This window comes from Aedes albopictus, chromosome 2 (assembly GCF_035046485.1).
Source record: "Aedes albopictus strain Foshan chromosome 2, AalbF5, whole genome shotgun sequence".
Lineage (NCBI taxonomy): Eukaryota > Metazoa > Arthropoda > Insecta > Diptera > Culicidae > Aedes > Aedes albopictus.
This window is the reverse complement of record NC_085137.1, coordinates 230,069,767-230,085,574: the sequence shown is the minus strand read 5'-3', so window position 1 is coordinate 230,085,574 and position 15,808 is coordinate 230,069,767. Positions and strand designations below refer to the sequence as shown.

At 38.2% G+C, this 15,808-nt stretch overlaps 2 protein-coding genes across 21 annotated transcripts in view; one reads left to right on the top strand and one right to left on the bottom strand.

Annotated features, from left to right (window-relative positions):
• LOC109412368 (sodium/hydrogen exchanger 3) overlaps nucleotides 1-15,808 on the bottom strand; it is a 325,551-nt gene that overhangs the window by 173,355 nt on the left and 136,388 nt on the right. The gene's annotated exons all lie outside the window — the stretch shown is intronic.
• Nucleotides 12,732-14,141, top strand: LOC134287043 (uncharacterized). The gene is made up of 2 exons (XM_062848753.1): nucleotides 12,732-13,305; nucleotides 13,382-14,141. The coding sequence occupies exons 1-2, from the start codon at nucleotides 12,788-12,790 to the stop codon at nucleotides 13,689-13,691; spliced, it is 828 nt and encodes a 275-aa protein (XP_062704737.1). The 5' UTR covers nucleotides 12,732-12,787; the 3' UTR covers nucleotides 13,692-14,141.

Genomic DNA, 15,808 nt, shown 5'->3' with positions numbered 1-15,808 from the left:
TGTATGACAATGACCTCCTTATTGTATCCTAATCCAAAAAAGTTTAATTCATTTGGATTTTTCATTAAAAATCATGAAATACCGCAAAAAATGGAATGTCGCATTTTTTTATGGGTCATACTGTACATTCGAGTCATGTTGTTTTGGAGATTGTTGTCATTACTGCTACTAGCAATTTCATCAGAGATGTTCTTTTCTTTGAAATATATGCTATTTAAAAAAAATACTGTTTAAGTAATGTAGGCATTCAATAATCCATAGCATTATGACCAATCGCAAAATTTTCCGATTCAGAACATAGTAACCGAAGCATATTCCGGGAACATTGTTCCCCCAAAATGGATTAGTTTGGACAACCATGAACTAGGCGGCAGTAGGACGGTCAATCGTCAAGCTTAAGCAAAACTAAAACATATGCGAGAGTGCCACGGCTGCGTAATCGACGGACAATACATTAAAAGATACGCCATACTAGGAACCTTGCGTGGCAAACAGTGTCAAGCACAGTTGGCAAACAGTAGTCAAGCAATTTAGTCCCTTGCAACATCGAAAAACTCCCTGGCCGTAAGCAGAGGGTAAATCATCCTGATCAATGCCCCAGAGGAGGAAGATTAACCCCTTTAAACCCGACATTTTACAAATAGTAAACAAAATTTTAACTTGTTGATTTTAAATCGAGCCCTGAAGAAGATCCACTACCCGGACTGAAACGTCGGCAAAGATTTAAAAGTAATCAATGCAAGTTTGTTGACTGTTAAAGCCGAATCACACTCTTAGTCCATCAATTCCAGTCGAAACCACCCCAATAAATTTTCCAAATAGATCGTAAAATCAATGAGTGTATGTAATTATTCCCAATCGGAGTGATACGTCTGGTTGTCTAAGTTGTTAGTGTTGAGGTTAGTCTTTAGGGATGGTAACACAAGGCTGAGTCTCAAAAGGCTGAAATGAAGAAACTGTAACATAAGGCTGGTGCGTTTGAAAACTAGTCGAAACACTATTTCAGCCTTATGTAATTTCAGCCTTTTGATGCATACAGCCTTTTGTATTTTCAGCCTTTCGTGTTTGAGCCTTTCGTTATTTCAGCCTCTCGTAATTCAGTCTTTTGTACGTAACCTGTGGCACTCGCATTGGTTATGCTTGAGCTTGATGTTTGATGCACTAACCGTCCTCTAAATCATGGTTTCCCAAAGTAAGTAAGTTATTTCTCTTAAGAATATTTTAAAGCAGCCAAGTTAGCAGCTGTGATAACAACGATCTCCGAAACAACATGACTTGAAAGAACAGCTCGTGTTTAAAGAAGGAAAAAAAATAACTAAGGTCCATATAGCCTATGCGGTAAGCGCATAGGTAATCAGCAAGATCATGCTAAGGGTGACGCTTTTGATTCGCGTTCGGGCAAGAAATTTTTGAAACAGTTGGAATGCAACGCCCAAGAAAGACAGAAGTGCTATTACTTAGTAATGCATTTTCGTATTTTCAGCCTTTTCAATTTTCAACATTTTGTAATTTTAGCCTTTTTTTACAGTTTGTTTCAGTCTTTAGTGCATTAAGCCTTTTGAAATTCAGCCTTTATGTTACGTTCCCCTTCCAGGATTGTTTTTATTTAGTATTTTCCGGCACTGTCACGATTCTTATTCTAATTCTTTGTTGATTTCTACACGATTTTCCGGAGAGAACTTTATAATAAATCATGGAAAAATCCTTAACCGTTATGTGTCCGACAAACTTGTTGCTTTTTTCTACACCGTGTATTTTAAATGGGTGCTGGGTACCCAGGTACCCTGTCGGCCACATAAGGGTTAAAATGAATCGCGGGATATCGCAAAAAAATGGGGAATAAACCCGGGAAATCTATGGAAAAACTCGGGATGGAACCTCTAGAGATCCTCAGGGGTTTTCCAAGCGAGCAGGTTAGAAGAAAAAGTGAATTCCTATCGTTATCATCATAAATTTTAGATTCCTAATGAAATTTAAAAGTGTCTCAAATGAAGCTTCTGGGCATGGGGACCTATTTTGGGCACTAACTGCTATAACTCAGTTAATTTAAAACCAGTTGATTTGACTTTTGGAATATGGTGAGATAAGCACAGTATCTAGGCACGAACAAAAATCAATGTCAATTGGCTTCTTTGGCGGTGTTGAGATAATTCCATATTCTAAATCTTCATGCTAAACTGAGCCGAAATCCAAATTTTCATGAGTTCTATTGCCTGGGAACCAAAAGGTGATTTCAAAAAATCTGCATGAAATTGATTTTAGGTATCAACATGAAGTTCTGTAATCTGAAAAAAAAATCATAGTGGTTCAGAAAAAGGAGCTCTTTGTATAAAATCAGAAAAAAATAATACATTTTTCTAAATTTGAAAACTTAAAATTGATTGATAGCAGCAAGTGCTCAAAATAGCTCCCTGACCCTGTTTTAATATGTTTACATCAATCTCTGACAGGAAACCGGGTATGTATTACCTTCTTTATTTCATATTGAATGTTGTTCAGTTTCAGTTCAGTTTCAGTTCAGTTTCAGTTCAGTTTCAGTTCAGTTTCAGTTCAGTTTCAGTTCAGTTTCAGTTCAGTTTCAGTTCAGTTTCAGTTCAGTTTCAGTTCAGTTTCAGTTCAGTTTCAGTTCAGGTTCAGTTCTGTTTCAGTTCAGTTTCAGTTCAGTTTCAGTTCAGTTTCAGTTCAGTTTCAGTTCAGTTTCAGTTCAGTTTCAGTTCAGTTTCAGTTCAGTTTCAGTTCAGTTTCAGTTCAGTTTCAGTTCAGTTTCAGTTCAGTTTCAGTTCAGTTTCAGTTCAGTTTCAGTTCAGTTTCAGTTCAGTTTCAGTTCAGTTTCAGTTCAGTTTCAGTTCAGTTTCAGTTCAGTTTCAGTTCAGTTTCAGTTCAGTTTCAGTTCAGTTTCAGTTCAGTTTCAGTTCAGTTTCAGTTCAGTTTCAGTTCAGTTTCAGTTCAGTTTCAGTTCAGTTTCAGTTCAGTTTCAGTTCAGTTTCAGTTCAGTTTCAGTTCAGTTTCAGTTCAGTTTCAGTTCAGTTTCAGTTCAGTTTCAGTTCAGTTTCAGTTCAGTTTCAGTTCAGTTTCAGTTCAGTTTCAGTTCAGTTTCAGTTCAGTTTCAGTTCAGTTTCAGTTCAGTTTCAGTTCAGTTTCAGTTCAGTTTCAGTTCAGTTTCAGTTCAGTTTCAGTTCAGTTTCAGTTCAGGTTCAGTTCTGTTTCAGTTCAGTTTCAGTTCAGTTTCAGTTCAGTTTCAGTTCAGTTTCAGTTCAGTTTCAGTTCAGTTTCAGTTCAGTTTCAGTTCAGTTTCAGTTCAGTTTCAGTTCAGTTTCAGTTCAGTTTCAGTTCAGTTTCAGTTCAGTTTCAGTTCAGTTTCAGTTCAGTTTCAGTTCAGTTTCAGTTCAGTTTCAGTTCAGGTTCAGTTCTGTTTCAGTTCAGTTTCAGTTCAGTTTCAGTTCAGTTTCAGTTTCAGTTCAGTTGAGTACAGGATGCATCATCAATGTTTTTTAAACACAAAACACGAACAATAAGTCCCCATTCTCAAATTCAATAAACCCCTTCTCGGCTGCTCTCGATTATATTGTGGCCTAGAGAAGGTCAAGAGCGAGCGCTCCCGGCGACCCAGCATGTATTCAGAAAATCCACTCCCGACCTAGCGGATGGAAAAAGCAGATTAATTCAATAAATTTGCAAATGAAATTGCATTGCTGGGATGCGTTTCTGGCTCTAGATGCTGCCACTTGAAGAACAGCCAGTCAGCTGCTGGAGTGAGTGCTATAAAACTGTTTTGTTCAGTCTATAAGAGTGACTACATACCTGCTACTAGAAGAAGCCGGAGGCCGACTTGAGTGAGGTGGTGGGTGGCGGGAGGTTAAATTGAAAAATTATCTTCCAAGCAGCGTGCACCTTTTTGTCTGTCCTCGTGCACTGCAAGTTGCACATTATCCTACACTACAACGGCGACGATGATTGTGAGGGCGGTCTCGGGTGAAAGGAACATTGTTGTGCATCTACCAAGAGGGGTATGAATAGTAGTAGCAAATAGTTTTCAATGACGACAGTCATCCAGCGCGGGAAGAGAAATGATGGAATCTGACAGACACAATGCAGTTATTACTGAGGAAAGACTAGGTTGAATAGAGGCGTTGTGCAACAGCTTACCGGGAGGAAAAACTGCTTCTGAAAACGATAAACTTGACAAACAGATGCTGGAAGACCTTTTCCGATTGACGGATGGATAGCAAATTGTTTCCTTTCAGTCAGTGATGAGTGCGGTTGGCAAGCAACATTGTGTAGGCAGCTGGTAATAAGGTACCTTAGGACTTAGGTGAGTTGAACGGTAGGTTATGGGTATATCAATCCAAGTAGATTTTTCTCGTAGAGATTTTTCGTTATTTGAGAAGATCCAGTTTAAGACTCCTCTCAAAATCTAAATATCTCCTATCATAAACCTAGGATCCCCAGGTATAAACCATTCCCCAATTATTTTGCTATCTCACACGAATAAGCCAAAAATTAGTAAACCGACACCAATCCACCTAGCCGTGCCAACAACAGTGGCACTGATGAACATATAGCAAGGCATTAATTTCGCGTGTGACCCTGCACTACTATAGCTTCCGGCAAAATGTAGATTCAGCTAACCTCGACCTGCTCCAGCCGACGACGTCGTCCAATGGCATTGAGGATGGTCAAGGTAAAATCCCCACCAGCAACAACAACAACACGATGGCAATCAGCTGGTTTTAAATTAATACCACCTGGCCCCAGATTGCGGTGTGGAAGCAATTTAGTGCTAAGGCTTGTTGTATCCACGTTGCAATTTGCTGCGTTGATGTTGTCGGGAGAAATTGAGTCACGTACATAGATGGGTCGTCTTTTTGCCGACTCGGGGCAAAACTTGGCAAAAAGCCAATAAAATGATGTGCCTTCTCTGGATGTAGAGAATGATTACGAACGTTTGGGTTCAACATTAGAATACTAAACCTTCTTCGGGCAGTAGCTAACACCCTACCCATTGATGTAGTGCACTCTCTGCATCATCTCAGGCAGCTCTCCTGAGACCTCCCTACACTCTACTGAAATCCTTGAAACGCCTTGAAAGGCATCAAAATCCCTTTGTGAATTCTTAGAAACTCGTTGAGACCTCTGTAGACTTCTCAAACTAAATTGTAGCCGTGGAATTCCCTGAAATTCTCATGGAATCCCTTTGAAGCTTTCCTTAAATTTCCTGAAACCCCGTGAAATTTTCCTGAATTCACTGAAAACCTTACTTAAACACCTTGACTTCCCCCGAAGCCCTTCTGACACCTTTATGGAGCTCACTTGGACGTCCCCCGGTGCCCTAGGAAACACCATGAGGCCCATTTAAATCTCCCCTGAAACCAGTGCGCAAAATTTTCGAGCAGGCAAGCTGAAGTTCACCGTGCGGCAATTGTCATGCACTTGCCTACATATTCATATTCAGCTGCTCGATACTCGTTTGTCAACTGAATGAAAGTGAATGAATATTTGTAAACATCTTACAAAGTGTTAAATTGCTGATAAAATATTTACGTTTCGGTTACATTTAATGGTGCTTTACACATATCTTTTCCTATTTGATTGTTGTGGAGTGTTTTTGGCAAGAATCGTAGCCATAATCGTAGGTAATTATGAAGATGTTTCTTGAACGGCTTCATATTCAATGACTACGAATTGATTGGCTGTGTGAAGCAGGGATGCCAGATGATTTTTTGAAAAATCTGTATCCCATACAAAATTTGGGTGAAAAATCTGTACCCCATACAAAAATAAAATAGCTCCTCTAGCTCAAAAATCTGTATTTCATATAAATCGAAATCTGTATGGATGCTCAAAAATCTGTATAATACAGATAAATCTGTATATATGGCATCCCTGGTGTGAAGAGCAAGAGCGAAAATGAATTTGTTTGTTTTGAATATTCAGTGCAGAATCATTCAAATTCGTGCTGTTTTCAGTCAATGACTTTGAACATTTTGCACTCTGCCTGAAACTCTTTTTGATTCTCTTCGAAATTCCCCATGCTTCCCATGATCCGCATAGTCGACGTACCCACCATTGCCAACGTCAGCATTCACAAGCTAATATCTATCGCATGTTCATAATTGTGACAAGTTTCATTCGAAAGAGCACAAGATATAATCGCTAGCTTGATGACGACGTGAAAAAAATCCTAAAACTTTTCATTATTCATTGTTAAAATTTCAAAAGTTTGTTAAAAACTACAGTGGCGCTTACGTCAACTATGGGAGCATGGGCAGCATGGTATCACCTTGAATTTTCTTAACCACTCACATTTCCTGCACTGTTCAGCAAACTTTAAATTCCATGTAGCATAAGCGCCAACTAAGGGGGGCAAGCTTAGGTTTGCCCCCCCCCCAATATTTGACGATTTTTTAGTTTTCCCATACAAAAAAGCAGGCTTTGCCCCCCCCAATAATTTGACCAAGTTGGCGCATCTGCCATGTATTTAGTCAATAAACTAATTCCTTTTTGCCTTTCTCGTGTTTTCACCAAAGTGTACTGAAAGGCTATATGTTCACCCAATGAACGAATTTTCGATCGATGGCTCGGAGAGTCGAGTCACATATACCAATCAATTCAGTTCGACGAATAGAGATGATGTCTGTATGTGTGTGTGTGTATGTCTGTGCCCAAAAAAGTTCGCTCACTTTTAGCACATTTCCAATTTACTGATTTCACCGATTACAGCTCACATCGAACCGGAATTTAAACGCATTGTTTGCTATTGAAAATGGTGCGGATCGTTCAAGGCGTTCCGGAGTTATGGTCATTTTAGTGATCCGGACCAGCACCGGTGAACTGATCATATATAAAACTGAACCAAATTCTATCATGCGGCACATCAAATTGCACCGAATTTTGTAAACTTTAGCATGGTTGCCGAATTTTATGCGGAAATCATCACGAGGAACCACAAACCCACGACGTCGGGCAAAAATCCAAGATGGCCACCCACAACTAGAAAAGGTTTAGGCTCTTAATCCATGCAATGGGTCTATTTGGTATGGAGATGTCCGAAGTAAAAAAATAGCGACCAGAATATACAAGATGGCGGCCCAAAATCCAAGACGGCGGCTTAAAGTTCAAGATGGCGGTTGTGTTAAGGAGTTTTAGACTCTTAAGCCATGCAATATGGGTATATTTGATATATAAAAGATGAACGGAGTTCAAAAATGACGGCCAGAATATGGTGGCCCAAAATCCAAGATGGCGGCCCAAAATTTAAGATGGCACCAGTTCAAAGAGTTTTAGGTTCTAAAACCATGCAATACTGGTATATTTTGTATAGAGAATACGTCCGGAGTCCAAAAATGACGACCAGAATATGCAAGATGGCGGCCTAAAATCCGAGATGGCTGCCCAAAATCCAAGATGGTGGCCCAACATTCGAGGTGTCAGCTTTTTTAAAGAATTTAAGGTTCCAAAGACATGGCCTAGAGAAGATGTTCGATGACCAAAAGGATGGCCAGAATATACAAGATGGCAGCCCAAAATTCAAGATGGAGGCCCAAAGTTCAAGGTGGCAGTTGTTTTTAACCTTCTTCGTGCATTAGCTGACGCTCACCTCGCTGCACGTTTTGGGGTCATACCGTCTAGCCCCGTTGGTTAGACCTCATCTAATCTGAACACTTTTTAATTTGACCCCCTCTAATCTGCACATCGTTCAAACTAAAAGTGGATCAAACGTCATTCTGCTCATGGAACGGTGCGAAACGGAACGCAGAAACAAAACAAAACATCAAAAAGGGTTACCATCAGTGTGTTTTCCGATGTCTACAGGGTTAATAAAAATATATTTGGTATGGAGAAGATGTCCAGAAGTGGTGGCCAGAATATCCAAGAAATATCCAAGAAATATCCCGAAATCATAGATGGCGGCTCCAAATTCAAAATGGCAGCTGTTTCAAGGGTTCTAAAGCCATACAAAATGAGTATATTTGACATAGAGAAGATATCCGGAGTCCAAAAATGACGACCAGAATATACAAGATGCCAGCCCAAAATTCAAGATGGCGGTTGTTTTAAGGAGTTTTAGGCTCTCAAGCCATGCAATATGGGTATATTTGGTATGGTCTAGAGTTCAGAAATGGTGACCAGAATATTCAAGATGGTGATTTAAAACCAAAGATGGCGACCCACAATTCGAGATTGCAGCTATGTCATGGAGTATTGGACTCAAAACCTGCGTAATGTGGGTATATTTGGTAGGGAGAAAATGTCCGGAGTCCAAAAATGGCGACCAGAATATCCAAGATGCCGACACAAAATCCAAGATGGTGGCTGAAAGTTCAAGATGGCAGTTGTAATAAACAGCCTCTAAAACCATGCAATTTGATGTATTTGGCAAGGGGAAAATGTCCGGAGTTCAAAAATGGCGACCAGAAGATGCAAGATAGTGCCCAACAATTCGAGATGGAATCTGGCTTAAAGAATTTTTGGTTCTAAAACCATGTAACATGGGTATATTTGGCAATATCCAAAAAGGCGGCTCAAAGTTCAAGATGACAGTAGTTTTTTTTTTAGTTTTGAGCTTAAAATCATGCAATACAGGGATAATTTGGTTTGATTTGTTGAAAAAAATGACGACCATAATATCAAAGATGGCGACCCAAAATTAAAGATGGCGACTGTTTTAAGGAGTTTTAGGCTCTAAAATCATGCAGTATAGGGAAAATTTGGTATGGGGAAAACGTATACAGTGGATCTTGCAAATATACAGAAGCAGCACTAGCTTAACATTTTACTGTACCAATCAATGAAATCCAAGAAAATTTTATCATTCCGCGCGACGTTTTATCTGGACAAATTTTAGGTGCCTGAGGTAATGTTAAAGAATATCAACAAAAAAGGAACCAGTTAACTGACATGAATGCTTGTACCCTGAGCAGGATTCGTTGCGATATTCATTAACATGGCACAGTGCCGATTTCTAGCGTAACATTTGAAAAGGGCCTATCTGCAAAACGTAAACATTGAGATAATCGCATGAGAAGATTACCTCCCAGATTAGTTAATCCTATTTAAAAACGAAAGACTTTTTTAGGTGTTTTATTCCATCTATTGATACATATGGGAATCTACTTCATGGTTCTGTGCATTATTTGCATCATACTATAGCAAAAATTCCATAAATAATGTATTTTTAACATGAACGGCAGATAGGCCCTTTTACAATCTAAAAATCAGTTAGGCCCTTTCAGTTAGGCCCTTTTATCGTCGGCAATTTCAGTTAGGCCCTTTTATTTTTTTCTTATTTTTAACTAATTTTAATTATTCTGGATTATTATTATCGATAATTAAAGGAAAGTTGAAGAGATACTCAAAATTATTGGAAAACATGAAAAATAACCCAAATTTACAAAAGGGCCTATCTGATTTGAAGGAAAATTTTCAGTTAGGCCCTTTTATTTTTTCTTAATTTTAGCTAATTTGAAATGTTTTGGATTTATTTTCATCTATAATTCAAGGAAAGTTAAAGAACTACTAAAAATTATTGAAAAATATGAAAAATAATCAAAATTTACAAAAGGGCCTATCTGATTTGAAAGGTAATTTTCAGTTAGGCCCTTTTGAATGCAGTTAGGCCCTAAAAGATTATTTAATTTCAGATAGGCCCTTTTAAAATTTATTTAAAATACGGGTAAAATAGCTCTTTTCTCATTGATTAAGGTGTTATGGGATAGCTTAGGTAGATATTGATAGGAATAGTGAAAAATCGGGTTTGTTTACATTTTGCAGATAGGCCCTTTTCAAATGTTACGCTAGATTTGTTCGGTGGGGGTTCGATAAATGGGCTGTCTCGATGGTTGAATGTTCACTGGTTGGGGCGAAACTCAACCAAAAAGCACTGTCAATGTCAAAATCGATGTCAAAACGAGTTTGACGTCTGACCCCCTTCGCATCGCAGCCTATACACAACACGTCTGTGTAAGTATGCGAGTGTTTCGTGACGTATTTCTCGTCCGCTGTCAACACGGAACCGCCAAACTACCCAAAATTGAGTTCTTTTGACGCAACCCAATGGTCCCAGGTCCGAATCTAGCTAGACAAAATTATTTACGGCGAAACTATTGATTTTAGCTATATGGTGTCTTTAGGAAAGTTTTTCCAAAATTTGTGTCCTATTTAGTCAATAAATTGAAATTAGGGTGGTCCAAATGGTTTAAAAGATTTGTATATCAACTTTTTTGTTTTTCCAAATACACCTATACAATGTTCTATAAAGTTTTAGAACAATTAATTTGGAGCAACTTTGCCGAAGAAACCAACCTCCTAACTATTACGGTTGACGAGTTATGATTTTTTGAAGCTTGGATGTTAGGGTGGAGCTTAAAAAATCAGTTTTTTGCTTATAACTTTTCATAGGGACATTTCTCGCAAAAACGTTGTTCCGAGCACTTTTAGATCTTTTGATTTTACACTTTTTCTCCGAAGAGGGCAATGTTATATCTCTTGAAATAAGAAAGTTATGCAAGATTTTCTCTTAAAAAATCGCTTTTCTTACATGTAAATATTTCAGAATGGCGCAAACCGATTTTCAATCTTTTAAATCCATTCAAAAGATCTCACTTTCATTGTTCGATGGTGAAAAAATAAAAGAAGTGTTTTTTGTTTAAAGCGCTTAATTAATTTTTGAAAATATGTCATTTTTCATCAAAAAATGGCCATAACTTCAAGAATATACAAAATACAGGTATGATGTCTTCGGCAAAAAGGTGCGCAATTGAATGCTTTAAAATTGTCTAGAACTAAGTTTTTTTGAAGAATCAACACATAAAAACATATTTTAAAAAAATTGGATTTTTAACTAAAAAATAAACACTATCAACGTTTCAAAGAACCTTCTGTCAATGCTACCCTAATGAAAGGTTCCATACTTGTCTCTATATGTTGAATTTTTAAAAACAGTCAACTTCAACAATGTACGAATTACGGGTATGATGTCTTCGGCAAAAACGTGCGCAATTGAATGCTTTAAAAATATCTAGAACAAAGTTTTTTTTTTTAAACCAACACATAAAAATATATTTGAGAAAACAATGTTTGAGTGACAATGTAACCCGATTAGAAAAGGAATGCTGATCAAAGTAGCCTAGATCAAAGTAGCCTAGTTCAAAGAAGCCTAGTCAGCAGAGCATGATTTTCTGCATGCATGCTGTTGAATTTTGGTTAGTGCGTTATCGTTCCACAGAAAAAAGCAAGATGTCAGTTGGTAAGTTACAGAATTTCTCAACTTTTGAAGTAGATTCCCTAACTAAATTTTCCACCAGGTCTTAAAGTCGCCTTCCATGAATTGGCTGAACAATTCATTACCGATAGTTCTACAACATCTTTGTGTCAGTACGTTATTGACAAGTTCCAGGGCGTGGAGCGGACCTGGTGTGATGGTTAGAACACTTGACTATCACGCCAAGGACCTGGGATCGAATCCCACTCCCGACAAACTTGCAAAATGTGAGTTCTTCCTTCGGAAGGGAAGTAAAGCGTGGGTCCCGAGATGAACTAGCCAAGGGCTAAAAATCTCGTTAATACAGATAAAAAAAAAAAGTTCCAGGGCAAAACAATTGATACTGCAGAACTTCAAAAGAAAATGCTTTTTCGCACTCAAATTCACAACAGCATGGAAAAAGAGCAACCGGAAAAGATACCGTTTCTTTGAGCGCAACAAAATTTGGTTGAGTGGGTTTGAAACTTTCAAAGAACTTCCGATGTTGAACACCAAGAGAGGGCGTCCGCGTAAATCATTTGAAACCTCAAGCACAAAATCGAAGCAGCGAAAAGTTCATGATATCAGCGTCGAAGTTCCGTATCAGGAGTTGATGTTTGCAGCGGCAACAAGAGCCACAAGTTCCGGACATAGAGATGCGGCAAAGATCATCAAAAATATTTCTGAATTTCCCGAATCCGCCACTAGCTTGAAGCAATCTATGAAGTCTAGTGATGCCGGAGTGGAGCAGTATTCACCGACTGAAGCTTTGGCATTCATTTGTAAGAACGGATTTTCCAAGAGTCAATACAATGACATTCGTGCATCGGATTTGAAGAAAGGGTGTGATTTGTATCCGTCCTACAATCGGGTTTTGAAGGAAAAGAAGCTGACGTATCCTGAAGGTAATTTCTATTTCATTAGATAGGGCCCATTCATACACTATAAAGGCATCACAAAACATCTTTTCTATTATCTAACATGATCGAAATGAATCTATGTTGCTTATGGACAGATAATTATGGGAATGCAAAAATAGTCATGAGATATTCATAATTTTCAGGTATTACGATAAAACCATCAGCAGCCGAAGTTCCCCTCCAATCCCTAGTTGACCACACAAACAAACGCTTAATAGAAAGCCATAGAAGTATTCTTGCTGGTTCGGCTTGTAATACGTTTGAGATTAACTATAAGTGGGGCTGCGATGGCAGTAGCAATCACTCTCGCTATAAGCAAAACTTTGTTGAAACGGATGAAGACGGTGAATTACGAGAGTACAATGATTCACACATATTTTCGATGGCTCTTGTTCCTCTCCAATTAATTGGAAGAATCTCAGAGCACGAACGAGATATTTTTTGGAAAAATGATCTACCTTCTTCCGTTTCGTTGTGCAGACCGATCAAGCTAATTTTTTTGAAGGAATCTGCTCAGCTAATGCGAAATGAAGTTGAGAAAGTGCGAGATCAAATAAAAATTCTGAGGCCAACTGAAATTCTTCAAGACGGTCGGACAATTACTGTATATTCTTCGTTAATTCTAAGTATGATGGATACTAAGGTAGTAAACGACCTCACAGAAACAAACTCGCAATCCTGCTCATTTTGTGGGAAAAGCGGAAAGAATCTGAATGACGCAACCAACGATCTGAACGAGACCAACGCTGAAAAGTTCTCTCGTGGATTCTCCCCTCTCCATTGCTATATTCGAACAATGGAACTGTTTCTTAAGGTAGCATATCGACTAAAAATGGAAAAACCGACATGGCGCGTAGCGAAGTCTAACGAAGCTGTCCGTCAACGAGAAGCCACCATTCGAGCCGAAATAAAACGAAGACTAGGGCTCAGAATTAGCGAACCGTTACCGAGCGGTGGCAACAGCAATGATGGTAATACCTCACGAACGTTCTTCAAAGAATGGCGTACAATCTGCGAAATTACGGGGTTGAATGAAGACCTACTGGAGAGAATGTACATCATTCTAGTTATTATCAACTGTAAGAGTGATATCAACGTGGAAGTATTCCAAAACTACTTGGAAACGACTAGGAAACTTTATATCAGGTAAGATGTAGTTTGACATATAATAATAATAAAACTAATAATAATGGAATTGGATAATAATAATAATTTATTCTAGCCTATATGGTTGGTATCCGCTGTCTCCAACTCTCCACAAAATTTTGGTCCACGGCGGTGCCATCGCGAAGCACAGTACTGTTCCTGTTGGAATGTTGAGCGAGGAAGCACTGGAGACTCGGAACAAGTCTATCAGAAAGTTCCGAGAATTCCACTCCAGGAAATTCAGCAGAACGGCAAACATCGAAGACGTCTTCCAACGTTTGCTTCTAACATCCGATCCAGTGATTTCCTTGATGAATAGGAAAAGCAGCGATTCTCCTTTAAACTCTCTTCCAGCCAAAGCTCAAGAACTTGTTATTTTGAATTGAATTGAAAAGATATGTAGTTTTAATTTTTATTTGTTCTAAGCTCAATAAACCAAAATATTAAGTATATACATACTAATCGATTGTTTTTAGAAATCCAACATAGAGAGAAAAGTATGGAACCTTTCATTAGGGTAGCATTGACAGAAGGTTCTTTGAAACGTTGATAGTGTTTATTTTTTAGTTAAAAATCCATTTTTTTAAATATGTTTTTATGTGTTGATTCTTCAAAAAAACTTAGTTCTAGACAATTTTAAAGCATTCAATTGCGCACCTTTTTGCCGAAGACATCATACCTGTATTTTGTATATTCTTGAAGTTATGGCCATTTTTTGATGAAAAATGACATATTTTCAAAAATTAATTAAGCGCTTTAAACAAAAAACACTTCTTTTATTTTTTCACCATCGAACAATGAAAGTGAGATCTTTTGAATGGATTTAAAAGATTGAAAATCGGTATGCGCCATTTTGAAATATTTACATGTAAGAAAAGCGATTTTTTAAGAGAAAATCTTGCATAACTTTCTTATTTCAAGAGATATAACATTGCCCTCTTCGGAGAAAAAGTGTAAAATCAAAAGATCTAAAAGTGCTCGGAACAACGTTTTTGCGAGAAATGTCCCTATGAAAAGTTATAAGCAAAAAACTGATTTTTTTAAGCTCCACCCTAACATCCAAGCTTCAAAAAATCATAGCTCGTCAACCGTAATAGTTAGGAGGTTGGTTTCTTCGGCAAAGTTGCTCCAAATTAATTGTTCTAAAACTTTGTAGAACATTGTATAGGTGTATTTGGAAAAACAAAAAAGTTGATATACAAATCTTTTAAACCATTTGGACCACCCTAATTTCAATTTATTGACTAAATAGGACACAAATTTTGGAAAAACTTTCCCAAAGACACCATATAGCTAAAATCAATAGTTTCGCCGTAAATAATTTTGTCTAGCTAGATTCGGACCTGGGACCATTGTGGCATAGTTCGGCCCAATAAGCCAAATTTGAGTACATCGATTAAACTCACACTAGGTAAATTGCCTTCACCTCCAGCAAAAACATTTACTTAAGAGTAGGTAAATTCAACCCAAGACCCCCCCCTCATTCAACCCAAATTTGAGTAAACCTGCATTTACCCAAAATTGGCTTATTGGGCTCAAGGACCCTCGTTGGGTAGATGCATCTCTGTTTGTTTTTGACAACATCGGTGAGGGAAAGAGGGAAAACAACCTAATTTTTGGTAACTAGTTTATTCGATATACTCAGCTTTGAGTAAAATCAACCCAAAAATTAGGTAGTTTGATTTCTCCGTGTAGAGTATTATTTGGGTCAGTTATCAGTTGCCCCAACGAACGTTTATGATTTGCTAATCGGGGCGCAGTCGTGACCCAACCACGGAATCCGGACTGTACTTGAGTGTGATTGAGATGGTTTTTTGAAGGTCATCACCGCTAGGTGGATTATTTAGGGTTTTTTTTTTGGTAAACAAACAATCTCTTTTGAGTAAAAATCCATGAATAAACCCCTGACTTCCGAAATACAGGTTTTGGTGTAGACAATTTTGTGCGACGGTACTGGACTGCCGTTCTACGCCAAATTGTCCCATGTTATATGGGAATCCCATATAACATGGGACAATTTGGCGTAGAACGGCAGTGGAAATCTTGATGGAAATGTGCATCTGAATTCTGAGAAACTCCTGAATTAATTCAACAAGGAATTCATTACTCTGTCTGGAGATTCTAAAAGTGCCTATTGAATATTATTGTTTATTACTCCCAGAAATTCTTGAACATATTTTTATGAACTTTCCACGGAGTTCGTGGAAGGATTGGACGAATTGCTGCGGAATAACTACTGTAGGCATGGTTGTAGAAAGTATCGGTCTCAGTTACTGTTTTTCAGCTGAAATTGAACAACTACGACGATCGTTTCCACTCCACCTTCTGAGAACTGACAGAGCTCGAGAGCTGCTTTCGTGAACAACCCAACGAAGTATCATTCTCAATCATCCACACACTACGCAATTGCTGACTGTCAAAAAATTGCAGCTCTGGGAGCAAAAACTGGAGGTCGAAGAGTTATACAGTCGATTTAAACTAGAAAAGAAGTTTGAAAGGACAA

Excerpts from the sequence above, each read along its gene's own strand:
- LOC134287043 (XM_062848753.1), top strand. The coding sequence starts at position 12,788 with ATGATGGATACTAAGGTAGTAAACGACCTCACAGAAACAAACTCGCAA. Across the intron at positions 13,306-13,381 it reads ACTAGGAAACTTTATATCAG|CCTATATGGTTGGTATCCGC; the intron begins GTAAGATGTAGT and ends AATTTATTCTAG.